Here is a 22,896-nt window from a genome sequence, read left to right as displayed (position 1 = left end):
GCTCCATCTCTTTCTGCTCAAATGTCACAGCCTTATTGGAGCCCTTCCCCTACCTGCCTAAAGCAGCCTCACCCCATCTTTTCACTCCCCTATATCCTCACCCTGCTTTGTTTTTCTTCATAGTATTGATCTCAATTTGATATTTTATCTTATGCATTTTTAATTGTTTATTACTTCCTTGCTCAGTCATCAGCTCTCAGAGGGAGAGGAGGCACTCTGTACATGTCTGTGAACTGTCTGGATCAAGAGTAAGAACATGCTCGTCCAGAGGTTAGACACGTAGATCTGGGCTTCAGGAGAGAGGTTGGGCCTTGGTCCTTAGCTTTGGAATCTGCTGTGACAGTGGATGGAATTCTTGCACGAAGAGGTTGCAAGGAAAGAAAAAACATCCAACATTTCTTCAGCAGGTACTCTGCACCTGTGTTAAATAATCCTCACATCCCCACTTCGCAGACTCGGAAACTGAGGCACAAAAAGGTTAAACAACTTGCTTAAGTTCCCTAAGTGAAGAGAGGAAGCTTGGAAGGGACTGACCCCTGCTCCCTTCTCCAGCTGACTGGCTCCAGAGCCTAGATAAAGAGCATCCTATGCATGGCCAGAAGGACACAGCAGAGCAGTTAGCGCTGGAGTTGCTGGGCCGAGCAGTGTTTTGGAAACTCAGATGTGTCCAGCATTGAATGTTAGCAAGAGGTCAGGGAACAGTACACCCAACTACCCTAACTACCCTGTTGAAGCTGATTCTTGGAGGTCAATGATGACTTCTTTTTCTTTCAAAAAAATTAAAAATCACTGTTCAAACATAATTTATTTAAACGGCTACATACAAATATAAAAAGAACACATCAGAGATTTTATCTAACTCATAAGATGTTATAACTGATTCATAGGCGGATTCAGAGTACCGCACAGATAAGGAATGTTGACACAAATTTACAAATAGAGACAAAAACTGGCAAAACTTATCCTCAAGTCAATCCACTGCATTCCGGGGGAACTAAATTTGCTTTTGCATTTCTATGGCCATCTTTGCACTTGAGCTTTAATTTTACTCTGAGTGAGGTGGGAGCAATTGAGGGATTTTGAGCAGAGGGAGGGTAAGATCTGACTTGTTTTAACAAGAATCACTGGCGGCTTCTGTGTGTACACGTGTGCACGTGTGCACATATGTGTGACTGCATGTGCACAAGCATTGACAAGGGCAGAAGCAGGAGGCTCAGGCAGGAGACTTCTGTAACCATCTAGGTAGGGGTGATGTTTTATTGAGCTCTAATACATGTCGAGCACAGTGTTAGATGCGGAGAGCACAGTGGTGAACAATTCAGGCAAGGTCTTGGCCTTGCTGAAGCTCTCAGTCTGTCTGATGCAGGGTTTCTCAGCCTTGGCACGGATAACATTTGGGGCTGGCTAGTTCTCTGTTCGTGGGTGCTGTCCTACGCATTGCAGAGTGTGTAGCAGCATCCCTGGTCTCTACCCTCTGGATGCCAGTATCACACCCTTCCTCCAGATGTGACAACCAGAAATGTCTCCAGACATGGCCACTGGTCTAGTGCGAGAGAGAAACAAACAGAGTGAATAAATATGTGGTATTCTTTCTGTAATGGTAATTGCTAGGGAGTAAAAAGAGCAGGGAAGTGGAGGTCCAAATCCTCTTCCTTTTGGTTTTCATTTTGTTCCTGCATCCCTTACGTCTCTCCCCACCCACACTGAGGCCATCTGCCTGATGGCCACGTACCATCCCCCACTGCCCTTCCCTCCTCTTTCCCTTTGCCCAATCTTGCCAGTGCCTCCAAGAAAGAAAGAAAGAGAGAGAGAGAGAGAGAGAGAGAGAGGGAGAGAGGAGGGGGAGGAGAGAGAGAGAGAGAGATTGAGAGAGAGAGAGAAAGAAAGAAAGAAAGAAAGAAAGAAAGAAAGAAAGAAAGAAAGAAAGAGACCTTTCAGAGGACACCTCTTCTCCAAGGTAGGGAGTCCTAATTGCCTCTTTATGGCTCTAACATGACTGTGTGCTCTGAAGGTGAGCCCTTCTGTCACCATGCCTGAAGTCGGCCTCCGTTCCAGTTGGCCAAAAAGAAACAAAACAAAACAAGATATTTAAAACACTTCCCTGCCTCAATCCTGTCCGTTTCGCATAACAGACAGAGAGGCCTGCTGCTAGCTTGAGGCAGATAACTCCAAGTGTGCTTATTTTCATAGTCAGGCGAACAGGCTATCTCGGGATGCAGCTTGCTGAGGCCGCTCCTCCTGCTGCTCGCCTGGCTGCAGGCCAACGGGAGTGGAGAGCCATTTCGGTGAGGCCAGGCCTCGGCTAGTTAAGGTGCCTGGGGAAGGGAGCTGGAGCCAGCCCTTCCTCTCCTTGGAGACCAACTCTATCACTGAGACTCTCCGCCTGGCTTCCTTCAGCCTGATTCTGTCCCCCGATTTTCTCCGCCTGGGAATATTAAGAGAGACATATTCTATTCTATTTTTATTAGCTCATTGCTTATTAATATCACCGTGGAACCTGCTTGTTTAGGCCTGTGCTGGCTTTTCTATCCTGAGGCATAATGGTTGGAATTCTTCCTTTTCATTCGAGACAAGGTTCCCCTACCTCGGCACGATGGGACGTTTTGGACCTTATTGTGAGGACTGTCCTGTGCACTGTAAGATGTTTAGCAGCGTCCCTGGGCTCTGCCCACCAGATGCCATTCGCACCTCTCCCGACATTGCCACATATCCCCTGGGAGGGGGGCGGGGGAGGGGGCCCAAACCATCCCTGGTTGAGAACTACTGATTTCAAGGAATATAAAAGCCGGATTTTAGAGATGGCAAAGTTTTCCCTTGACGTCTTGCTGAAGCTTTGTAGGGAGAGAGGAGCTTTCTCTGGGCCTTGAAATGAGTCTGATCTAAAATTCTCCTGGCGCCATCATTCAGGACTTAAAACTCTTTGTCAAAGGCGTCGACCCCCAAAAAGAAATCACAGGTCATGCTTCTCTTTAGAGGCAAACGAAAGTTACAGGGTTTAATGAATGATGTGGAGTCATAAGTCTGGCCTCTGGCACTTGCCAGCTGTGCGACCTTGGGCAGCTCACTTCTCCCTCTGGGTCTCTAACAATACTCCCTATCTCCTGGAGTCAGTCTGCGTAAAGCACTGATTTAGCACAGCGCCTGGCCCCTGTGAGCATGTGGTAGCTGCTGGGACTACTCTGTGCAGGGGGCGGTTTGAGAAAGGCCATTGAATCATCTCTAGATTGAGGACAGCAATATTGGGCTCCTTTCCCTCTTATCAGCCACATTCCATCAAACCCCGGAGTGGCCCTTACTGGGCCTGTCCTGGGCTTCCTTTTCAATTCGTGTTCCTCCCAGGATTCCATCTGCCACCATACCTTTGTCTCTGTCCCCAGCCGAATTGCTGTTTTCCAGATAACCTCGGACCTACCCGAATGCCAACGGCATTCCTCAGACAGAGCAGAGCTGCCAGAATAAGCTTGCAGCTTCCTGCTCTTTGCCCCAGAAAACATTTCAAGTGATCAAGTGATCAGAGAGAGGGTGGGAGGGAGGGGGAGGATGCTGCAGCTGCTTATGCAACAAGCTCTAATCCCGGGTTAAAATCCACCACGGACACCAGTGGCATATTTCATTTCCTCATCGGGTCGTGAAGTTGGCTGTACACAAGATCTGCCACAAACTCACAGTCACGTTTGTTCCCTCAAAAGCACAACCTGGGGAGACAAACGGGATTCCTCATGGGAGGGTGGCGGGACGCCACTGCCACCCAACGAGGACGGAGAGCACAGTCTGATTAGCTCTGGCCTCTGCCTCTTGCCCCCCCGTTTGGTCTTCGTGTACATGCTTCCACCCCCAGGAAGAGGAGGCCCCTCCCTTCTGGCGAGGCCCAGGCCTGTTGTCCTGAGTGCTGGCTCTCTTGGCAGTGGAGGTGGCCTCTTCAGCTTAAAATACAACAATGGTGACAAAGTCCCCTCCCTTTTCCTAAAGCCTGGGACCTGCCTCTGCAGCACTGTGTGTGTGTGTGTGTGTGTGTGTGTGTGTGTGTATTCCTGGCTTGTTCCTGTCTGACAGACAGTGGGCCTCTGCTGTCCGTGGGGGGTGGGCGGGGCAGCGAGAACAGGCCACCAACTCTGTGCTTCCTTTGTGGGAACCAACGGGTGTGGCACAAGAAAGCCCACGGGTCCTAATTTTAGGAGGAGAGGGGAGACTTTATTGGGTCTTAGTTTTTACCTCCTGGCATATGGCTGCCTCGCCTCTGGAAGCTTTCTCCAGCCTCTAAAGAATGGTATTTATTTAGCTTCTGTTGTTCCAGCTTGTTGTTAAAAAAAAAAAAAAAAAAAAAATCTTGTTAATTAAGCACTGTCTTAAAAAAAAAAAAAGCAAGCAAGCATTGCCATTTTGAGATCCTTCTGCATTTGTCTTTTCTTTCTCAGGGTACAGATTAACTACCAAGACAGCTTTTGGGAGGAACAGGCAAAGACCTCCTAATAGTACTAAAATGGGTGGAATTATAAGCTGCTCTGAAAAACTAGTTAATATTTTACTGGGGAGCAGTGCCAGAGATGGGGGTGAGGGGGTCTGCCAAGTATAGGGCTGTGTGTGAAATAGCTGCTCCATCTGCCTTAGGGGACGAAAAGAAGCCGTTCTCTGTGGAAATAAATTGAAACAAGAATCCTTATAAAGCTCATGGGATTTGTCTGCCCACCGAGGGCCCAGTTCCCCAAGTCCATGTATACAGGGGTGACTGTGACAGGAAGGGCTAAGCCGTGGGTGTAGGCCTGACTAATAATGGGGGTTCTTGTTCCCTGAGTTTGACATCCTTCTTTCTCCCTCTGGGTTTAAATGGCTTCTCAGACCAAGAGGCACTGCCTGTGCCCTGGATTCAGATGGTACACGCCTCCTTGGGAAGCAAAGGCGAGAGACAGCGGCTCACTCTCTCTCTTTCTGCATCTGCCGGGAGAGCTGCAGCTGGTATTTTTCCACAGGCCTTTTCTGCGATCTCAGGGCCTAGTCTTTCCCAGCCAGGCCCAGAGTCCGAGAGAGGGTTAATAGGCAGGAAGCTGAAGGCATCGCAGACTAATACGGAAGTCAGATTTTTGTTTAACTGACAGGTTTAGCAGGCCTCAGCGGTGGGGAGGGGGGGCGGGAGGGGACGGGAAGTTTGTAGATCTGGGCATGTGGCTGCTAGGAGTGCATTTGGCTTTTCTTAGGGTAAGGACGGAGGGGGGGGCCCTTGGCATCCTGGCAGGGAGGCAGGAACCCATGTTGGTTTTCCTTTGAGTACTGGCTGAGGGGGGCAAGAGGACAGATTCTCTGCGGGGGAGAAAATGGCTCTCTGGCCTGCTTTTCCAGGAGGCATTTTGACAATGACTATGCAAACTTGACCACTCTGTGCCCCTCCTCCCCTCAGCAGCCCGAGTCCTCTCTTGTCTGAGAAGCCACGACTGCTCCTTAGCGATTTCTTGGGGCTTGCCTGTCCTGTCTGTTTGCCCCCAGCTCCTCTGAGGCCTGCCTCAAGCCCCTTTCCTCCTGCTCCCTTAGCTCTTTTCCTGGGGCTCCCCCTATTCGGCTTCACATTCCCCTCCAGGGGAACCATGCTGCTGGATTGTTCTAGAAAAAGGCCAGCCTTCTTCCTAGCAAAGAGCCGCTTCTGTGGGGGCAGGTGAGGGCGAGCCCTTTCAGCTCACCCCAAAAACTCTCTTGGCAGTGTCATCTGGGCCTCAGGCTTTGCTGGGGGCAGGTCAGCCTGGCTGCACTGGTTTGCCCGTGCTGGGAAATCTAGTCAGGGTATGGGAGAAGTGCGTCTGGGGGCCCCTTTCCTAAGTTTTTCTTGCTGCAAAAGGCCTAGCTTAGCCTGTCTTTTTCTATGCACAGGATGGCTCTTGCTCACCAGAGCCTCACAAAGATAATCGCTCAGGAAGTGTTTCAGCCAATCCCGGGTGGCCTTACACTCCGCTTTGCCAGGCCAGCCAATCGGGGATGAGCTCTTATTAGGCGGCCAGATCATCAAGCCGAAGTGCCAAACCCTTTTTCTGTGAGAACTAGGAGCCTGTCCTCCATGTTTTATAAGTATTGACATTACACAGTGTTAACAATGCATCCACAGAGGTAAGCTCGACTTTTTAACCATCTTTTCTCCCCCTCCCTCTGAGACATCCGAATTGTGGGCGAGCAGTGTGATTTCTGTGTGGCTGGCCGTGCCACACTCACCCCCACAGCACTTAGGTTAACTTGGAACTGTTTAGAGAGAATTTTTTTTTTGCTTTCTTGGGTCACATGGCTAAGTAGCCATTAGCCATAGCTTGATTTTGCAAACTGGCAAGGGCCTGGAACACCGTTTCTTCCACCAGGACATGGTGTTTCTGGAATAGTTTGAAGCTAGATCCTGGTATGCCAAAAAAGAAGGTTTTTTTTTTTCCTTCTCTCCTCCCCTCTCTCTCTCTCTCTCTCTCTCTCTTCTCTCTCTGTCTCTCTGAGCAGTTCCCCCCACCCCACCCTTGCACTATTGTCTTCTCTTGTGTCACATGCCTGCTGGGGGAAGAAAATGGAAGGTGAGCAAGCAGGCTCCTCTCTAAGGAGAGCTTATGGCAGACAGCAGAGCAGGCAAGTTTTCCTCTCCAAAGAGGTTCTGGGAAGGCTGGACTAAGTTTTGACCAGAGAGGACGTGTGCTTTAAACAGAACCAAGCCCTCAGCAGAGCAGTGCTAGGGAGAGCGCTCAGCTCCTGGGGCCTAGGTGGGTGGTGGTGTCTCTACATGGCCTTTTCTCTCCCCACAGGGTTTCTCCACTTGAAACTACATTGTTCAGCCTTTTTTCCTGACTTCTGTTGATACAGAATGTTCTTCTGCAAGCCAGCCTACAGCCAGCAAATGTTTCTGAAAGTGTTTTCTAGGCTTTGGAGGAAGTTTTTGGAGTAGGGATGGGGATTGAGGGGGGGGGCGTGGAGGGGGGAGATGTTGGACAACATCCTGCAATAAATCTGTGAGGACTCTTTTTTGAATCCCTTAGCTTTCTCTTCTTGCATGATTTTCAATGAACTAATGTATCTTTTTTCCCTGTTTTCTTTTTCCCTTTCCCTTTTTTTTTACATTGTATCATCTTCTGCCCTCCTGTGTGATAGAGTGCAGAGGAAATAAAATCATGTCTGTGGCTCATGACAGCATTCCCTATTCAGTTGTTGTGTTGTTGTTGTTGTGTGTGTTTTTAATAATCCCATGTAACTGTTTAAAAAAATTTCCTTTTTGATCAAGTCCCAAATCTGCCAGCCTGTTCTCTCTTCTTAACTGTGGAAAAATGAGACGGTTGCTTGAACATGTTGGGTAAGTAAAGCGATCCATTTCCTCTGTGACCACGTATGAAGAGTTTGGCGAACATTTGGGGTCTTTTTAACAGGGGGTCTTGGCTACAGCAGTGGAGGGCTTTTCATTAGCAGGAACCAAATAAGGGCTTTTTAATAGTGTCTTGATTTTAGGTGACTGTTTGAATCCACTGTTTTTCCTGAGAACCTGCAGCTAGGATTGAAGATTACACTTCCTGTTAACCCTCCTGCAGGGGAGAAATGTACAGTTCACTGTGACTTGCCTGGAGACCTTTAATTGGGTTTGTTTGGATATTAGATAGAACTCTGGGTAGGTGATCTGCGTGCGAAGTGTAAGAAAGTGCTTGTTCTTAGAGTCACAGAGCCTTAAGCAGTGGTGGTGTGGTGTGTGGGTGGTGGTGTCAGTACTGGGGTTTTAGGACATGGAGTGTGAAATCCCACCCACCAGCAAACTTGGTTTGATTCAGGACTCAGTGCTCAACAGATTCGGGCTTTTTCCAAGCCCGAGCCACACACATCTGTATGCATGCTGGCCTTTACTTGTGATCCATTTCTCACTTTTTACATTTCTCCTGATCTCTTAATGCTGCAGTTAGAACTTAAGAGTGCAAAAAAAAAAGTGGACTCTTGTTTAATGTTAGCTACATAATTTCCCTAGAAGTTCGCTGCATCAATTTCCAGTCTGGAGACCAGTCCAGCAATGACTGTAAATGCTGGAAATACATTCAGTTGCTGTTTTAAGCCAACTTCATGGAGTCAGTAATCTTTTAGTGTCCAGCTACCCACCTTTTAGCACCAATTGGAAAAAAGCTCATTTGAATAACAAGAACTGTACCCAATTCTAAGTTAAAAGTCTGTGTAAGGTTAGCTTCTTAGAGTAAAAGTTCAGGCAGTTAATGATGTTTTATATACTTAAAACTGAACAGTGCTGCTGCCCCACACAAGTAAGTCCAGACTCTTAGCTATGTTCTTTGTTCTTATCTCCTGACTGTAAATGGAAATTACATATTGAGGCCTCCCTAGAAGCAGCAATATCTAATCAGAAGACTCCTGGTTTAGTGCCTTCAACGTTTGCATAATGGTGTGTTTGTTGGGCTGGAAGGAAACCTTTGGCAAGGCATTTGTCCTCTAAAAGCTTGCATTAAAATGGCTCCCACAGGTTTGCAAAGCCAAGATCTGTTTTCAGATGCTCAGCCCCAGCAAGTTCCCAGCCCTGGACCAAGCTAGCCACTTTCCTCGGGTCTCGTGGCCACCACCAAGCATGAGTCTCTAAAAAGTTAATTGCTTTCAAAGTCGCATTATTTTCCAGTTTCACTAAGGGGTAAAAAACTAAATGTCTGCATTGCAGCAGGACGAGGTAGGGACAGCAGTGCTGGCTCACAGAGCAGCCCAATGGGGTTCCTCTCTCCAGCTTTTGAACCAATAGACTTGGAGGAAAGGTTACAGATTGACAATTGCAGTGGCTGGACTCAGACCGGGCCTTCTGGAAATTTCTACCATCTTTGTTCCTTTTAGGAAAAGCAAATTCTCCAAGCCGAAGAGTCTCTTGCATTCCATTCCTAGGGCACCTCCCCTCCCCCACTTTCTTTTTTTATACCAAGGTGGAATGTACTGTGCCACGTTTGCAAATTGCAGAGGGAGGAACAGAAAGAACATGGGCTGTTTTCCTTTTTTCCTTCTGCATCCTCTGTCCCCAAAGAGGATGCACAGCTGCAAGGAACAGACAGGCACACTGGAGCTTTGATCCCCCACTTCCTGCCCCCACCGCCCCTTAAGACTGCCCCCCCCCAGGATGGATTCACTTTCTGCTTTGGGAAATGAAGTGGCATTCACATGGGGGGAGGGGGGAACTCACTGCTTTTATTAGCTCCAGAAAATGGTCAGTGTTCGGTCTATAACTAGGAATTAATTATATAGAATCACTCAGTAAACTTTCCACAGAGTTTTTCTAATTGCTGTGCATGGACATGGTTAGCCTGGTGGAGCCCTGTCCAGTTACTTTTATAATTACCAGCTGAAAGATTGGAGTCAGAAATAAAGAAACAATGAGGCATCTTGGACTATAAATTAGGGATGAAAACAATAGCTTCTCTTTCTTTTCTTTCTTTCTCGTAACCCCTTTTCTTTTAAACAAAACATTTCCCCTTTTCTCTCCTGGGGAGAACAGTGGGGAAAACTGCTTCTTACATGGGAGAAGGGGGAAGAGGAGTCACTCTTTAAAAACCCAGGGTGACAGTAACCCAGAAAAACCCTGAAGGCAGAGGTAGGGTTTTTGAGTCCAAACACTTCAAATGTGTGATCTCTTTGTTTCTTTTCCCTTCTTTCTTCTGTGGCAGAGGCAACAGACATTTGTCAGCTGAGAAGCCCCAGATCTGGCTTTGCCTCTGGTTGACCCTGAAAAGAAAGGCACACGGAAAAGTGCCTTGGCTCTCCCCACAGCAGAGATTTAGCAAGGGAATGTGTTTAGAAGCCCTTGTGTTGCTCTTAAATGTAAAAACGAGGATTCACCCATGGCTGCAGGTTGCCTAGGCTATGGCTGCCCTTCCCCCTCCCTACTCTCCTTCCAGATAAACAAGCTGGCTGCAGCCATTTCAGCCCTGCAGCTAGCTATGCTGCCAGGCTGTCCCTCCTATCAAGATTACCTGCCTATCAGCCGGCGAGGAGCCAGCTGCCCGTCCTCACCCTGGCATGGCCTTGGGCACCATGCCCTCCTGTCTCCCCTGGAGCTAAAAAGCAGTCACCTTGAAACTCTCAGCACCACAGAGTTCTGAGGCCAGTGCTCAGACCTGTAACAGTAAATTACATTATCCACTACGAGGCTCTTAGTTCGGCCTTTGAAAGCGGGTTTTGCAAAACCCATTGTTAGTTTTCAGGGCTCTCTTGGGGGTGGACAAAAATCTAATTTGGGAGCATCCCGTGCTTTGGCTGAAGGAATGTTTTACTATTGTCTTTTCTGCAGATTTGGATTGTCTTTCCTTGATGCTGTCTTAGGACTGGCTGAGTATTTGGTGGCTGTTTTCAGGATTAGAAACAGCCTTTTGATTTTACCTTGGCCTCAGACTGGGGTGCAGCCCTTTAGCTTGGCTTTTCAGATGCTGCTGCCCTTGAAGCACTTTCATTTCACCTAGCTCCTTTGGTATGGATGCTAAACTGGTTTCTAATATACCAAGAAGGGGAAATGGGCTTCCTTCCCCTCCCCAGCCTGCTCCCTTTTAACATTTTTGTGTTTGCACAGACACCTGTCTGTCTGCAGTTTATGCCACCGGGCTGCATATTTCCTAACCTTGCACCCAGCTCATTCGAGGGCAAGGGGGGCCTCATCTCACAGCCTCATGTTGAAGGTTCAGGATCTAAAAGGGAAGGGTTTTCCTTAGGAACCTGTGACTTCACAAACTCCCCCTGTCATTGCAGATTTTTTTTTTAAGCCTCTAAACGTTGGGTTGTTGGTGTCCTCTGGTTGAGCTTTTCCTGGTTCTGATATTTAGGAAGGTGGCTTTGAAACTAGCAGGGCTGCTTAAACAAGAGCTACAGCTATTGAACAAACTGCTACCATTTTAGCTTCAATACAGGAATGAGGCAGTATTGCCAGACGCCATTTTAAGAATCCTGCATAAATAGCTTAGCTACCGATGACTCTGCCTGTTTTAGGTGAGTGCTTATATAAAGCTGCTCTGCTAACCATTCCCTTCCCTCCCATTTTTTTTTTTAATTAATTGCAGATTTAGGGGAGCATGGTTTTTAAAATTTTGATGTTCACTATTTTGTGCTCTAGAAGAGGAAGATGTTGTGTCTTGGGGATTAACTATTTTTTACAGCCTGGACCAGTTTGATATTTTGAATGAAAGTAAAAAGCTGAAGGAAAAGTCCTTTCGAATGATGCATGATTCTTGAATTGCTGTGTGATGATCCTCAGCTGTAGAACCAGAGTCTTGTGCATGCTGGTTATATATTCTAGATGGGTTTAGATAGTTCTGGTTAAAAGTCAAATAGTAGGGGCACTTGGGGAGAAGAAATATCTGGGTATTGTGTATCCAGGCATTTTTCTGTCAAAACTAGATTTTTCTTTTTTTTCCTCTCTCTTGGAAGTGTTCAGGGAATAGGATTCCTGGGAATTACGGACCAGGCTTGAGTCCTCAGAATTAATAATCAGAAGGCTTAAAACATCCTGGAGGTTCAGCAGTTCATCTTCAACTTTTAATTGCTCTTTTTCAGTGAATGCAGGTTAAGAAGTAAGCATAGGTTTTCTTGCTCAGGCGTTGGGGGAGAAATCTTTTATTCTTTCTGGGACGGGATGGGAAGGTTTGGTTGTATTTGTAGGTGCTGTTATTTCTTCTTTAATCGCCTGAAATGTATCAGTTTGTGGAATCCAGAGGCAAGTGACTTAGGGTAAATGTGAATGCAAGAGGTGGTGGCGGTGGGAGCCTACAGTGTATTTATACAACTAGTTGATGGTGAATTTTCCTGTTGGGGTAAGAGGCTGTTGTTTGCTTTTCAGCTAATATTACCCTTTCCTTGGGCGGGCCCCCAGCCTCCCAGCCGACCTTAAAAGAAAAAAAAATGTAATGTCAATTTGAAACGAGCTTGTGGTTCTATTGTTTTTTGTTTTTGTTTTTTTTTTTTAGTTTAAATATTCTGGGTTGCTGGAAGCTAGCAGGTATGGAAGGAAAGATACTGTGTATTTTCTAAGACTTTAATGTGTTAATGACAAGAGTTCAAAGTCTTTTCTCCAGATGCAGCTGCGTTTTCTTTTTAACTATTACTGTTATTTGACTTTTTTTCCCCCCTTCAAATGACTGAACAGTTCTTAACCTAAATTGACCAAGATCTGTGGGGCATTCAGACAGGCACAAATCTTATCTCACCACCACTTTTGATGTAATATTCATAATTTTTTCTCTAATAACATACTAGTACTTAACACTAAACAAACAAACAAAAAAAAAACTGAGATCAGTGGTGTAGAAAAAAAGGAAGTCCCTTTAGATGTGGCTATTCAAATGACTAATTTTGCATTCTGATCTTTGCTTTTGTTAATGAATTTTTCTCCCTTTTAATGCATAGGCACTGCAATTTCCTTGAGTCAAATACAAGTTGTGTGTGTGTGTGTGTGTGTGCGTGCGCATGGACCGATGGCTTGCTGATCTGTGAAAAAGATGGTTTTTTGAAATTGTGCTTGAAATCCTTGGCTAAAGCTGGCAGTGCTATTCCTAAAGTTAGGTGATTATGGTGCCCACTTGTAATACTTGGAAAGATAAAACAGCTTTACTTTCCTCCCCCTTTTCTGCTCCAGCATTGATTATCTTAAACTCAGCAGCAGATAGCCACCACAGAACTAACTAGTTTGCATTTTCTTAGCCTCTCAGCAGCCTTCCTGCCAGAAGTATTCAACCTCTCCAGGCTGTTACAAGCCAAATCATTGTTCTCTTGAATACAGCCTTCCTCTCTGATCAATACACCTTTGAATGTTTTCATCTTTACGAAAATCCTTCAAGTGGGTTTTGGGGGCTCTGTTATGCGTAATTGTTTCTCTCACCACCAGACATTTTGGTTGGACCTCAGATTAGCGTTTTTCTCCATCACTCCAAAAATGGGATCGGTTTCAAGAAGTTTAGGATTTCACATACTTCATGCTAGAGAGGGAAACAATTCTAGTTGATAGAAAGATTGAGGTGGCCGTTCGTTCTTTTGAAGTGGACCATCTACCCATCTCTGAGGGCTGCATGGGGCTTTGTGTTAAAATTTATTTCCAATCACCCCAAGCAGGAAACCCATCACCAGTTTTCATTTGGACAACCTGTGTACGTGGCAGGCGGGATGTTTTTCTGAGTTCAGAATGTTTGCCTCTTAAATTGAAGTAAAAAGTATTAGTGCCCAGATCACCTTCCACCATCTCCGTTGCATTCTTTCTTTTAGCGACGTGTTTAAATTTAAGAGGCTGTTTGCTTCTGATGAAAAAACCGTTTGTGACATGTCAGTTGTTTCTTTGGTGGTTTGTGTCACAGCCTTTCTCTACAGATGCAGTGTAAATGAAATTGTTAACTGGGTTCAGTATCGGAGGGCAAAAGGTGTTAATATTCTGGTTTAAAACTAAACTATTTTTCTTCTCCCTGCTGGGACTAGTTAAGTTTGAGGCCTCTTAACTTCTGATTTAATTCTGAGCTGTCATCTCTTCCTTTCTATCTAGTTCCCATTCTGAACCTTCCTCCCCCAACAAACGTGGAACTCCCCTAACATATCTTCCTCCATCTGACCAGCTCTTTTTGGACTCATGTTTTGTCTTATCACAATCCCAGACCATGAACACAGAAAGGGACATTTTCTATTCCTTCTCGCACCCATCCTCCCTCCTTTCCTGGCTTTGAGTCTTCCAGATGGAAAATTCCAGCCATATCAAATGGGTGATGCGCCCATTTCTCGTTGAACCACAGGTCTGATGGAATCGCATTGAGAGTAACTGTTCGGATTCTTATCACTTGAAAGCCAGAGAAGTTCAGCATCTCAGATATTTTGCACCTATTAAAGCTTAACTTGATTGGCTTGGCTTGGGAGAGGTGTGTGTGTGTGTGTGTGTGTGTGTGTGTGTGTGTGCACGTACTGTGTAAGAGGTGAAATGGCCTGCACTGTATCCAACGGGGAGTTCCAGCAGAGAAAAAGAAAGAAGATTCTGGTGGACCTTCCCAGCAAAGGGGCCTTGCTTTTCTCTGCTTCTCTCCCCAACCCCCAACTCTCAGCCTGTCTTTCAACTAATCCTTCCTCGCTCCACTTTTGTGGTGGGGGATAATTAGTCACAGCTCAAAAGAGTGCCGAATGCTTTCTCTAAGCCATGCTGCTAGCGAGAGGAAGCATCCAAGGGGTGGGAGTATGGAGATCCCAATTCTAATTCTGGGATAAATGCTGGTGCTCGGAATGCTTTGAGACCCGGGCCTTTTCGCTTCTCGCTTAGGCAAATTTTTCTACTTTGTAATTTCACCTATACATTTTTTCATATTCTGCCTCATCGGGAAATTGGAAGATTTAGCAGGGAGGTCCGAGAAATGCTCTTTGCCTTGCAGAATTCTGAGATCAGAACTCTGGGTACCCTGAGACCCACCTCTTACCTGAACTCAGTGTTAAGGATGAGAAACTTGTTTACTTGAAGCCTGGGTTCTCATTGGCCCATGGAGGCAGATTGTAATTGTGTGTCTAAAAAAAAAAAAAATACTGCTTTTTCGCATTCCCCTAATAGCAGGACCAACTGGAGTAGTAATTTGACTTAAAAAAAGAAGAAGCTAGTATTTAAAAAAACTCTTTTAGAAGATTTAACACTTTGTTTGCCATCAAGTGTGGGTTTCTCCCTCCCCCCACCCCACCCCTACATGAAGATGGGGGATTGTCTTAAAGGTGGGTTTCTTCTTAGGACCCCGAAATAGCTGCCCCCATGGGGCGAGTTCTCAGTCTACCTAAACGTGAACATAATTTGCTCTGTTTCAGCTTGGCTGAAGAGGAAATAAAAACAGAACAGGAGGTGGGAGAGGGCATGGATATCTCTACTCGCTCCAAAGGTGAGTAAAAAATCTTGTATTATTTCTTCCAGGGCAGAGAAGGAAATTGGAATCTTTCTGGTGGTTTTTGCAGTGAAGTGTGGCTCTGTGAGCCGAGGCTGCAACAGTCCTCTCATTTTGAGATGAGGGACCTTGGATGGATGGGTGAACCTAATTAATGGAGAAATCTCCTTTGCTTTTCTTTTTCTCGCGTGCCTCTGTAGGTGTACCGACCTGTCCGGGATTGTCCAGACAGTGAATTTTATATCTTGACTTGAGGGTGGCTGGCTGTCTCTCTGCAGGGGGACTTTCAGGAATCAGAATTTAAATAAAGTATGTTCTGGAAGCAACCCTGCCTCCAGCTCCTGCTTGGTTTCTAATTTTAATAATAGGCGTGTTTGGGATCGCAGAATTGGAAGGAAATGTAGGACTTTCTGGAATGCTGGGGCCAGTAGTCGCATGTAGGACAAAAATTAGCAAATTAGAACAAACAAGTTTATGTTTTTATTCAGGAACCTGTGTTAGACGTCTCAGAATCTTCTGATTGAGGGATTGGTACTTTTTGTTTGGTCCGTGCGAGATTTTACGAGGCTTCCCCAAAGAGAAGCAGTTACTCACTTTTGCCTCCAGGGTGCTTTTAAAAATGAGCTACTGGAACATTTTTCATATCTTTGGTTGATGAAAATGCTCAACTCTAAACTTAATGGCTGTACCACGCTGTTGTTATTCCTTCGACGAGTCGCTGAGTGCCTGCTCTGAGCGCACAGCCCTGTGCTGTGGGTTGTGGGGAAGGTGGGAATGGCTGGAGAGAGGGTTATTACAGACCCTGCCAGAAAGATTTCTATCTAGCTAGCGAGAGAGCGTCACAAAAAGCAGTCTCTGAAACAACAAAGCTTTTCGAGGATTTTTTTGTAGGATGGCATATCATTTTCGGGCCCGATAGTCATGACTGTGACCTGGGAAGTGGGAGCTGGCAGTTGCTGGGGCTGGCCTCACAGATCGGGGCCTGGCATGGGCCCAAGAGGAGAGGGGAAGGCACCTCAGGTGGGCTGGTCTGTGGATGGTCTGTGTCTGGGGTGGCTGAGGAAGGGAGAGAAGGTCGGAGGGTGGATTTGGTCAGAAGGCTGCTGCCCTTCATCACAGCCCGCCTCTGGCCATGGGGGCCATCAAGCGGGGAGTTTTGAGCAAGGAAAGAACCTTCCTGAAAGGGTGTTTTGAGACAGTTGCTGATGAGGGACCGTGTCCCAGCGCCCTTGGCAGCCAGAATGTGAAGGGAGAACCCAGAGAAAGCGAGCTGGAAGATGGGCTTCTTTTGCTATTCACTTTTCCAAGGGGCTTGGCTACCTTCTATCTCTGTCCAGTTTCTTATCTGTAAAACGGGGTGTTGGATTAGATTCTAAGATTCCTTCTACCTTGGGCTTCTTTCGTAGAAAGAGTACTCTCATGTTGTTAGTGAAGGCTGTGCTTGGACCAGGAGCTTTCTCTTACTGAATTCCTGGAATCTCTTTAAGAGGTGGGAGGTGTTCCCATTTTGCAGATAAGAAAACCGAGGCTCCAAATGATAACATCTCACAGGCAGTAAATGGTAGAACGGAGGCGCCGGAGCCCTGCTGTGGAGACTTCTCCAAGAGGGTCAAAGTCAGGGATTGTCAGCCGGGACGGGAGGCCTGCTCTGATCAGGACCCTCCCCCGTGGGACCCCACCCTTGTGGGGTACCCTGTTCTCTTCCCCTTCAGTGTGGAGACCTCTTTTCTTTCATCTCCCCAGGTGCTCCTAGCTCTTCACCAGGTGGCATCCCTCTCTGACTGTGCTACCTGAAGCGTGATCACTCTGGGGTGGTCATTGTCCCTCTGTCTCATCTGTCCCCACTCCAAACCTCCCTACAGCAGCCAAGGGCAATCTGGAAAACAGACCTGTCTCTTATTGCTCACTCCCTCCAAGGTGCCCTTCGGCTCAAGTCTGAGGTCCCTGTGCCCTGTTTGTTCACCTTGTGACATGCTGTTCACCTTGGACCCTTTCCCTCTGACTCCACTCGAGTTTCCCTGCCTCTTTCCCCTTTGTTCCCTCCTTGAGGCCCCGTGTGTCTTGTGCAGGGAACAGTGGTGCCCTGGATCCCGTTGCCTACGTCCTAAGGAGATGTTACCTCCTTGGAGGGGACTTCAGTGGTCACTCCGTCCAAAGGAACCATTCCGTCATCGTCTGGTTTGTTTTTAAAACGAAACTTGTAATTTTAGAGCAGTTGTAGACTTCTGGATAAGTTGCGAAGATAGTGCAGTGTTCCCATATCACACCCCTGCACACACATACGTGCACATACACATGTGCGTGCGCTCACGCACACGTGTACACACAGAGATTTCCTGTTGTGAACATCATACCTTAGTGTGGTTCATCTGTCACAATTAATGAATTGATATTGGTTATGTTATCACCAACTAAAGTCTGTGCTTTGTTCCGATTTCTTTAGTTTTTTCCACTGTGGTCTCTCTTCTCTTCAAGATCTCATCCAAGATACCACAGTATACATAGTCGTCACGTTTCCTTAGACTCGTCTTGGCTGTGACAGTTTCTCAGACTTTGTTTTTGTTGATTTTGATCGTTTTGAGGGCTACTCGTCAGGTGTTTTGTAGGGTGTCCCTCAACTGAGATTTATCTGATGTTTTCATCATGATTGCACTGGGCCGGACTGGGATAATGGATTTTGGGGAGGAAGACTGTGAAGTGCTGTTTCATCACATCGTATCAATGGCACCTATTATCAACTGAAGATGTTGACCCTGGTCACCTGATCAGGCTGCATTTGTCACTTTTCTCCCTTTCTGCACTAGGCTCTTTGGAAGGAAGTCACGATGCCCAGACCACACTTAGGGAGTGGGGAGGTACGCTTCACCTCCTTAAGGCCAGAGCATCTACATATAGTATGTGGAATTCTTCTGTGTGGGAATTTGTTTCTTCTCTCTCCAGTCATTCTCTCATTTATATCAGCATGGATTCAATTATTTTCCAGTTTGGGTTATAGTCCAATACTAGTTGTTTACTTTATTGCTCAAATTGCTCTAGCCTTGGCCATTGGGAGCATTTCAGTTGGCTCCTCGTCCCTTTGACATTATACTGGGATTGATCGATTGAACACTTTTCTGCTTTCTGCCACTATGAGATGCTCTAGGCTCCTCTTGTACATTTTCTGTCACAACCCTAGAATTAGCCATCTCCCCAAGGAACTCTGGTTTCATTTATTGGAGAATAGCATTAGAAGCCAAGATCGGAGACCTCAGTTGCTTGTTGTTTACTGAGGTGTCTTTGCTTTTAGGTCCTCTTAGATGACAGAGCAAAGAAATGGATATGTGTATACTCACCCATATGTATACACATATCTAGAAACATTAACGTCTGTATCTACATCAGATTAAATGAGTTCATGCACTTGTCTCCAATTCTGATCCGTCACCACGTGGATCATTCCAGCTTTCTCCCCTAGTTTATCTGTAGTCTCCCACTCCCACAGTGAGAAAGCTGGCTCCCACCATCTGTCATTTATTTACTATATTCTGGTACATTTTAAATCTTAAGTGTATAGCTCAATGAACTTCTAACACATGTATATACTCACAGGACCACAACCCAGATCAAGATAATTGACACTCCAAAAGATTCCTCATAATCATTCCCGATTTTCTTCCTGGCCCTTGTCCATGACCTTGTACTTCTTATTTGTTTTATGATGGTCTCCTTGGCTAGAAGGAGGCTCCTTCTCTCCCCAGGCCTTAGACCACCGTGCTCAGCCCCTTCCTTCCATTTGAGAGGCAGGATGGCATGGAAGTTTAAATAAACCTGGCTTTTAGAGCCAGACTCCTTGGGTTCACATTCTGGCTTGTGCCCTGCCTAGCAGGTTTGTGCTTTGTAGCTCATTTTTCTCTTATACACGAGGATGATAAAGATAGAGGATTATGGCGAAGATTAAATTTACGCACACATACGGAGTGCTCAGGGTGGCACCAGGGACATACATGGTGAGTGCTCAGAAATGTTAGCCACAATTAGAATTGGCCGTGAAGTGGGATGAGCTTATATTGATAAGCTGTCAGGTGGAAGCCCTACTTACCATGTGCTGGTCCTGCCCTCACTTATAACCTCTAGGAAAAGGGCATGGAGGTGGATGCAGAAGCCATGCCCAGACAGTAGAGAATTGTATAGGGCAGGCAGGCAGGCTTAGGATATGCTTCCTGTCCTGTTGGCCTCTGAGACATTTGAAGAAAGCTGGTCTGTAGCTCTTTAGACTGATTTTCCCAGGGCCTCTGGAGCGCCTGTTCTGGTGAGGAATGGGAAACCACGAGGCGAAGGGGTCACCCAGTTTCAAGAGAGACTTTTCTCCCTGGGATCTGCCTTGTATGGCTTTCTTGGTGTGGGACCGAGCTCCCATCTTCCAGGGGCTACTGCCTCTGTGTCTGGGGAACCTTTCAGACAAAGCTCTCGGGTCAGGCAAGGAAATTGCAGACGCAAAGCCCTGGCGTCGGGAGACTGTTGCTGTTGTCCCAAGAACCGAAGCCAGTGTTGTCAAAAGGTGACGCTTGCAAAGGCTGATGGGATGAAATCTCATCTCTTTTAGTCCTAATTATCTCGAAATCCACAGTGTGGTGATCTGGGCTCAGTGAACACATGTTTGTTCCTGTATTCTGGCTTTTCTTGTGGTTTGGGAAATTCAGTGCTTCAGTTCCTACATGCCACCATCCTCGTCAGGGTTCCTTAGTTGTGAGCAGTGGAAGGCAGCTCTCGTTAGTTGGAGAGAAAAGTGGTCGGTTGGCTCAGGGGGTCGATGGGAAGGCTGGAGGTCGCAAGCTGCTTTGAGGAGTGGAACTAGTCTAGTATACAGCCTCTTCAGGATCAACAGGACAAGTTCCCCAGGGAGAGTTCCTCACAGTATCATGTGTCTGCTCTTTGGTCAGGGAAGGGCTGGTGTCTGGACACCGAAAGAACATGGGGTGACCCCTTGGGCATCTTGGGACACTGGCAACATTATTCCCTCCTTGCGGGTCCAGAACAGGCCCCGAATTGTCTTATTCTTGGAAAACTTAGAGACTGACAGTAATTGGCTCCGAATTCTCGAATCCTGTTCCTACATCTAGTCCATATGACCTTTCAGGTTCTCTAACTATATATTCCAGTTGCTACACCCTCTTTCCCCTGACACGTAGTCAACTCATGAGCTGCGTAATTCCCAGGCCAGACATTGCCATTACTCCAGCCTTGGCATTTACTGGATCATTTCCGTTCTCCGGAGACTAAGCTTTTGAGCTTTCAAGGTGCCAGGTTGACATTTGTGTCCGAGGGTAATGATCAGCTGAAAGATGCTCAGGCGTGGATCAGAAGTACCGTTTAGATGTTGAGTGTGTTTGCTTAGCTACACTTTTCTGAGTACGTATTAGGGCCCGGTATTATGTGTAAATGACTTCATTTGATTCTCATAATAATGCCGTGATAGAGGGGTGTTGTTAGTCCCAGGGAACCGAGGCTCAGAGGGATTGATGATGTGGCAGAGTGGAGAACTGAGGTCAGATTTTATTTTTGATTTGAAACCTTTATACTTGGTCGTGAGCTCTTGTACCAAGGGTTCCAAGTCAGGTATCTGCAGGGGCCAGCAGGCAGACGGGTGAGTGTAGCTGGCATCTGGGGTGCCAGGGCCTTTGGTGAACAGGAAAGCGCCTGTGCTAACGGGGGTGGATGCCTCCCTCTGACTGATCATGGACCAGCAGGAATATGGCTTACCTGGTGTTGCCAGCTGGGATTTTATTCTGTGAAAATGCCTGATAGAGATGTGGTCTGTGCCGCCCCCGTTTCTGAAAGACAATGCATGAACCCCGTGAAACATATCTCCGGGTCAGAAGTGGCTGAGCGTTATCGGTTTATATTCTCGGCATGAGAGGCTGGTCACACAGCACAGTTCAGTGCAGGATTTTGGCCACACTCTGCAGGAGTCAGGACAAGCCCCTGGAAGGCCAGGGACTTGAAGCCTGAGAAATGATGGACTCCGCACATACAGAAGCTCCTCTGTTGGGGATGCTTGCATCTTACTTAATCCTGCCATGTATGCATTTTGCAGTAACGATTGCAGCGTGCGGATGCTAGGCTGCCAAACCTGAAACCGTTTTTAAAATGTCTGCGTAATGTCACCCGTGTGAGGAGATGCGCCTGTTGGAAACCGTGCACAGATGCAGCGGAAGCCCAAGATATCGAAGTCTCGAACAGTGTCATTCTTGCTGAGATTTGCCCGGGTAGGAATATGTTTTCTGAGACAGGATGCTGGAGAAGATGCAATTATAGCAATTTGCTAACCAGCCCCAGACTTTAATTAGCACAGGAACCTCGTTCTCACTGTTGTATGTAAATTAAGGCCCTTCCACAAAGGGATTGTTTATGAGGACAGCAAGGAGCTGGAGACCTCCTGTCATTTTTTTCAAGGAAAACTCTTTCAGGAAATAAACCCCTAAACACTCTTAAATCACAGTGCGATGCAGAAGTGCCGAGAATTTTTCTTTAAAAAAAAAAAAAAAATGAGCATCGGTATTTTTAACTCTGTTTTGGCTCTTCGGCATCTCCTACAGCCCAAGAAGTGCCATCCATGTACTGTGCAAGGGAAAGAATTTATTTGCGAGTTAGATAGCTACCAGATTGTTCCTCTCCCAACAAGGTCTGAGATGCCCGAACTCTGAAGATGGCGGATAACGGCTTTCCAAGTTTTCTACCTTCTCTTGGCCAACATAGCATCCACTGTGCATCTGTTCACGGAATCCTGTCGGCACCGTCTGTGCGGCTTAGCTCTGGTTCGCTTGTGGAAAGCCTTGTGCTCGCCCCGCTTTTGAAGCCTGACCTACGTTAGTGTATTTAGGTGACTGCCACTGTTCCAGGAGACTGGCATCTAGAATGGGCTGTTTTCAGCCTTAGTTTGAAAAGAACCGCCCCTTCCTTTTCCTCCTCCCAATAAATGGCTGTAGAATGAACGTCCTAGGTCTGAGGCCTTTTAGGGAACCTGGCACTTTTTTTTGCCTGAAAGTTTCAAATAGTAGTTACTTAAGTTTGGGGCCATTGAAGGTGGGTCCTTGACTGTTGACTTGAGGGGGCACATCTGGAAAGGCCACGTCTTCTAGTAGGGGGTGAGTGTGATGTTACAAGGCCCTCTCGACACTACCCCACCCACACCTCCTGTTCCCTCCACCCGCCCCAGCTTTCCTGGGAACCTAGAGATCCAGCATTTCACAGACTTAAAAAAAACAAAACAAAACACAAAAAACAGTTTTATTGAGATATAATTCACATGTTGTACAAGTCTCCATTGTGCAACCATCACGATGATCAATTTTAGAACATTTTTTACCGTCCCGATAAAGCAACCTCATCCCCATGAGCAGTCACTCCCCGTTGTCCCCTTACCCCAGCCCATGACACCCGTCAGTCTACTTTCTGTCTCTGTGGATTTGTTTATTTTGGACAGTTCATATAAATGGAATTATATTGTACGTGACCTTGTGTGTCTGACTTCTTTCGCTTAGAATAATGTGTTCAGGGCTCATCTGTGTCGTAGCACGTTATCAATACTTGATTCCTTTTTATGGCCGAATAATGTTCTGTTGTGGATGTACCACATTTTGTGTATCCATTCATCTGTTGACAGATGTTTGCGTTGTTGCCACTTTTTAGCTGTTAGGAACAATGCTGATGTGAACGTTCGTGTCTGAGCTGTTGTGTGGGCTGTGTTTTCCTTTCTCTTGGGTACAGACCTAGGAGTGGAATTGCGGGGGGTCGTTGGGTCACTCTGTTTAACCTCTGGAGGAATGCGTGGACGTTTTGAAAGCACTCAGGTCTCTCCCACATTTATTCCCATGACCCGGCATCTTTTCGACTAGCATCCCTCCTATTTCTAGCCTGTTCTTTAAAGCCAAACTTTGTAGGAGAAGAAGGGTCTATACTTATGTCCGGGGCTCCTCGCTCCCACCTTGTCCTGCCAGCTGCATTGTGGCTTCGTCCCAGTCCCTCCCTGTTTTTTCGATAATCACCGAGCTGCCTGCAGACTCCATGTTGCTTT

At 46.6% G+C, this 22,896-nt stretch overlaps 1 protein-coding gene and 1 long non-coding RNA gene across 30 annotated transcripts in view; one reads left to right on the top strand and one right to left on the bottom strand.

Moving 5' to 3' along the window:
- Positions 1–1,226: 1,226 nt before the first annotated feature.
- Positions 1,227–3,519, bottom strand: LOC120603763 (uncharacterized). Its single transcript, XR_005653112.1, has 2 exons — positions 3,360–3,519; positions 1,227–1,543 (listed from the first exon to the last, which is right to left on the bottom strand). It is a non-coding gene; the product is annotated as an uncharacterized LOC120603763 (long non-coding RNA).
- Positions 3,520–5,123: 1,604 nt separating this feature from the next.
- The window catches only part of ZMYND8 (zinc finger MYND-type containing 8), a 103,704-nt gene continuing 85,931 nt past the window's right edge, over positions 5,124–22,896 (top strand). For 10 of the 29 annotated variants that reach the window (XM_039864526.1, XM_039864531.1, XM_039864527.1 and 7 more), the window contains exons 1-3: positions 5,124–5,193; positions 5,857–6,090; positions 14,770–14,840. In XM_039864526.1, coding sequence (XP_039720460.1) covers positions 6,077–6,090; positions 14,770–14,840 — 85 coding nt within the window. In that variant the 5' untranslated portion in view covers positions 5,124–5,193; positions 5,857–6,076. Of the gene's footprint in view, positions 5,194–5,856; positions 6,091–6,145; positions 6,371–6,484; positions 6,586–6,692; positions 6,717–7,231; positions 7,301–9,176; positions 10,948–11,948; positions 14,680–14,769; positions 14,841–22,896 lie in introns of those variants that run through there. The other 19 variants (XM_039864525.1, XM_039864500.1, XM_039864509.1 and 16 more) reach the window with 10 other exon arrangements.

The sequence above is a fragment of the Pteropus medius genome, unplaced genomic scaffold, assembly GCF_902729225.1.
Source record: "Pteropus medius unplaced genomic scaffold, Ma_sr-lr_union100, whole genome shotgun sequence".
Taxonomy (NCBI): domain Eukaryota; kingdom Metazoa; phylum Chordata; class Mammalia; order Chiroptera; family Pteropodidae; genus Pteropus; species Pteropus medius.
The sequence above is the reverse complement of the archived record's forward strand: the minus strand, read 5'-3'. Positions and strand labels throughout refer to the sequence as shown.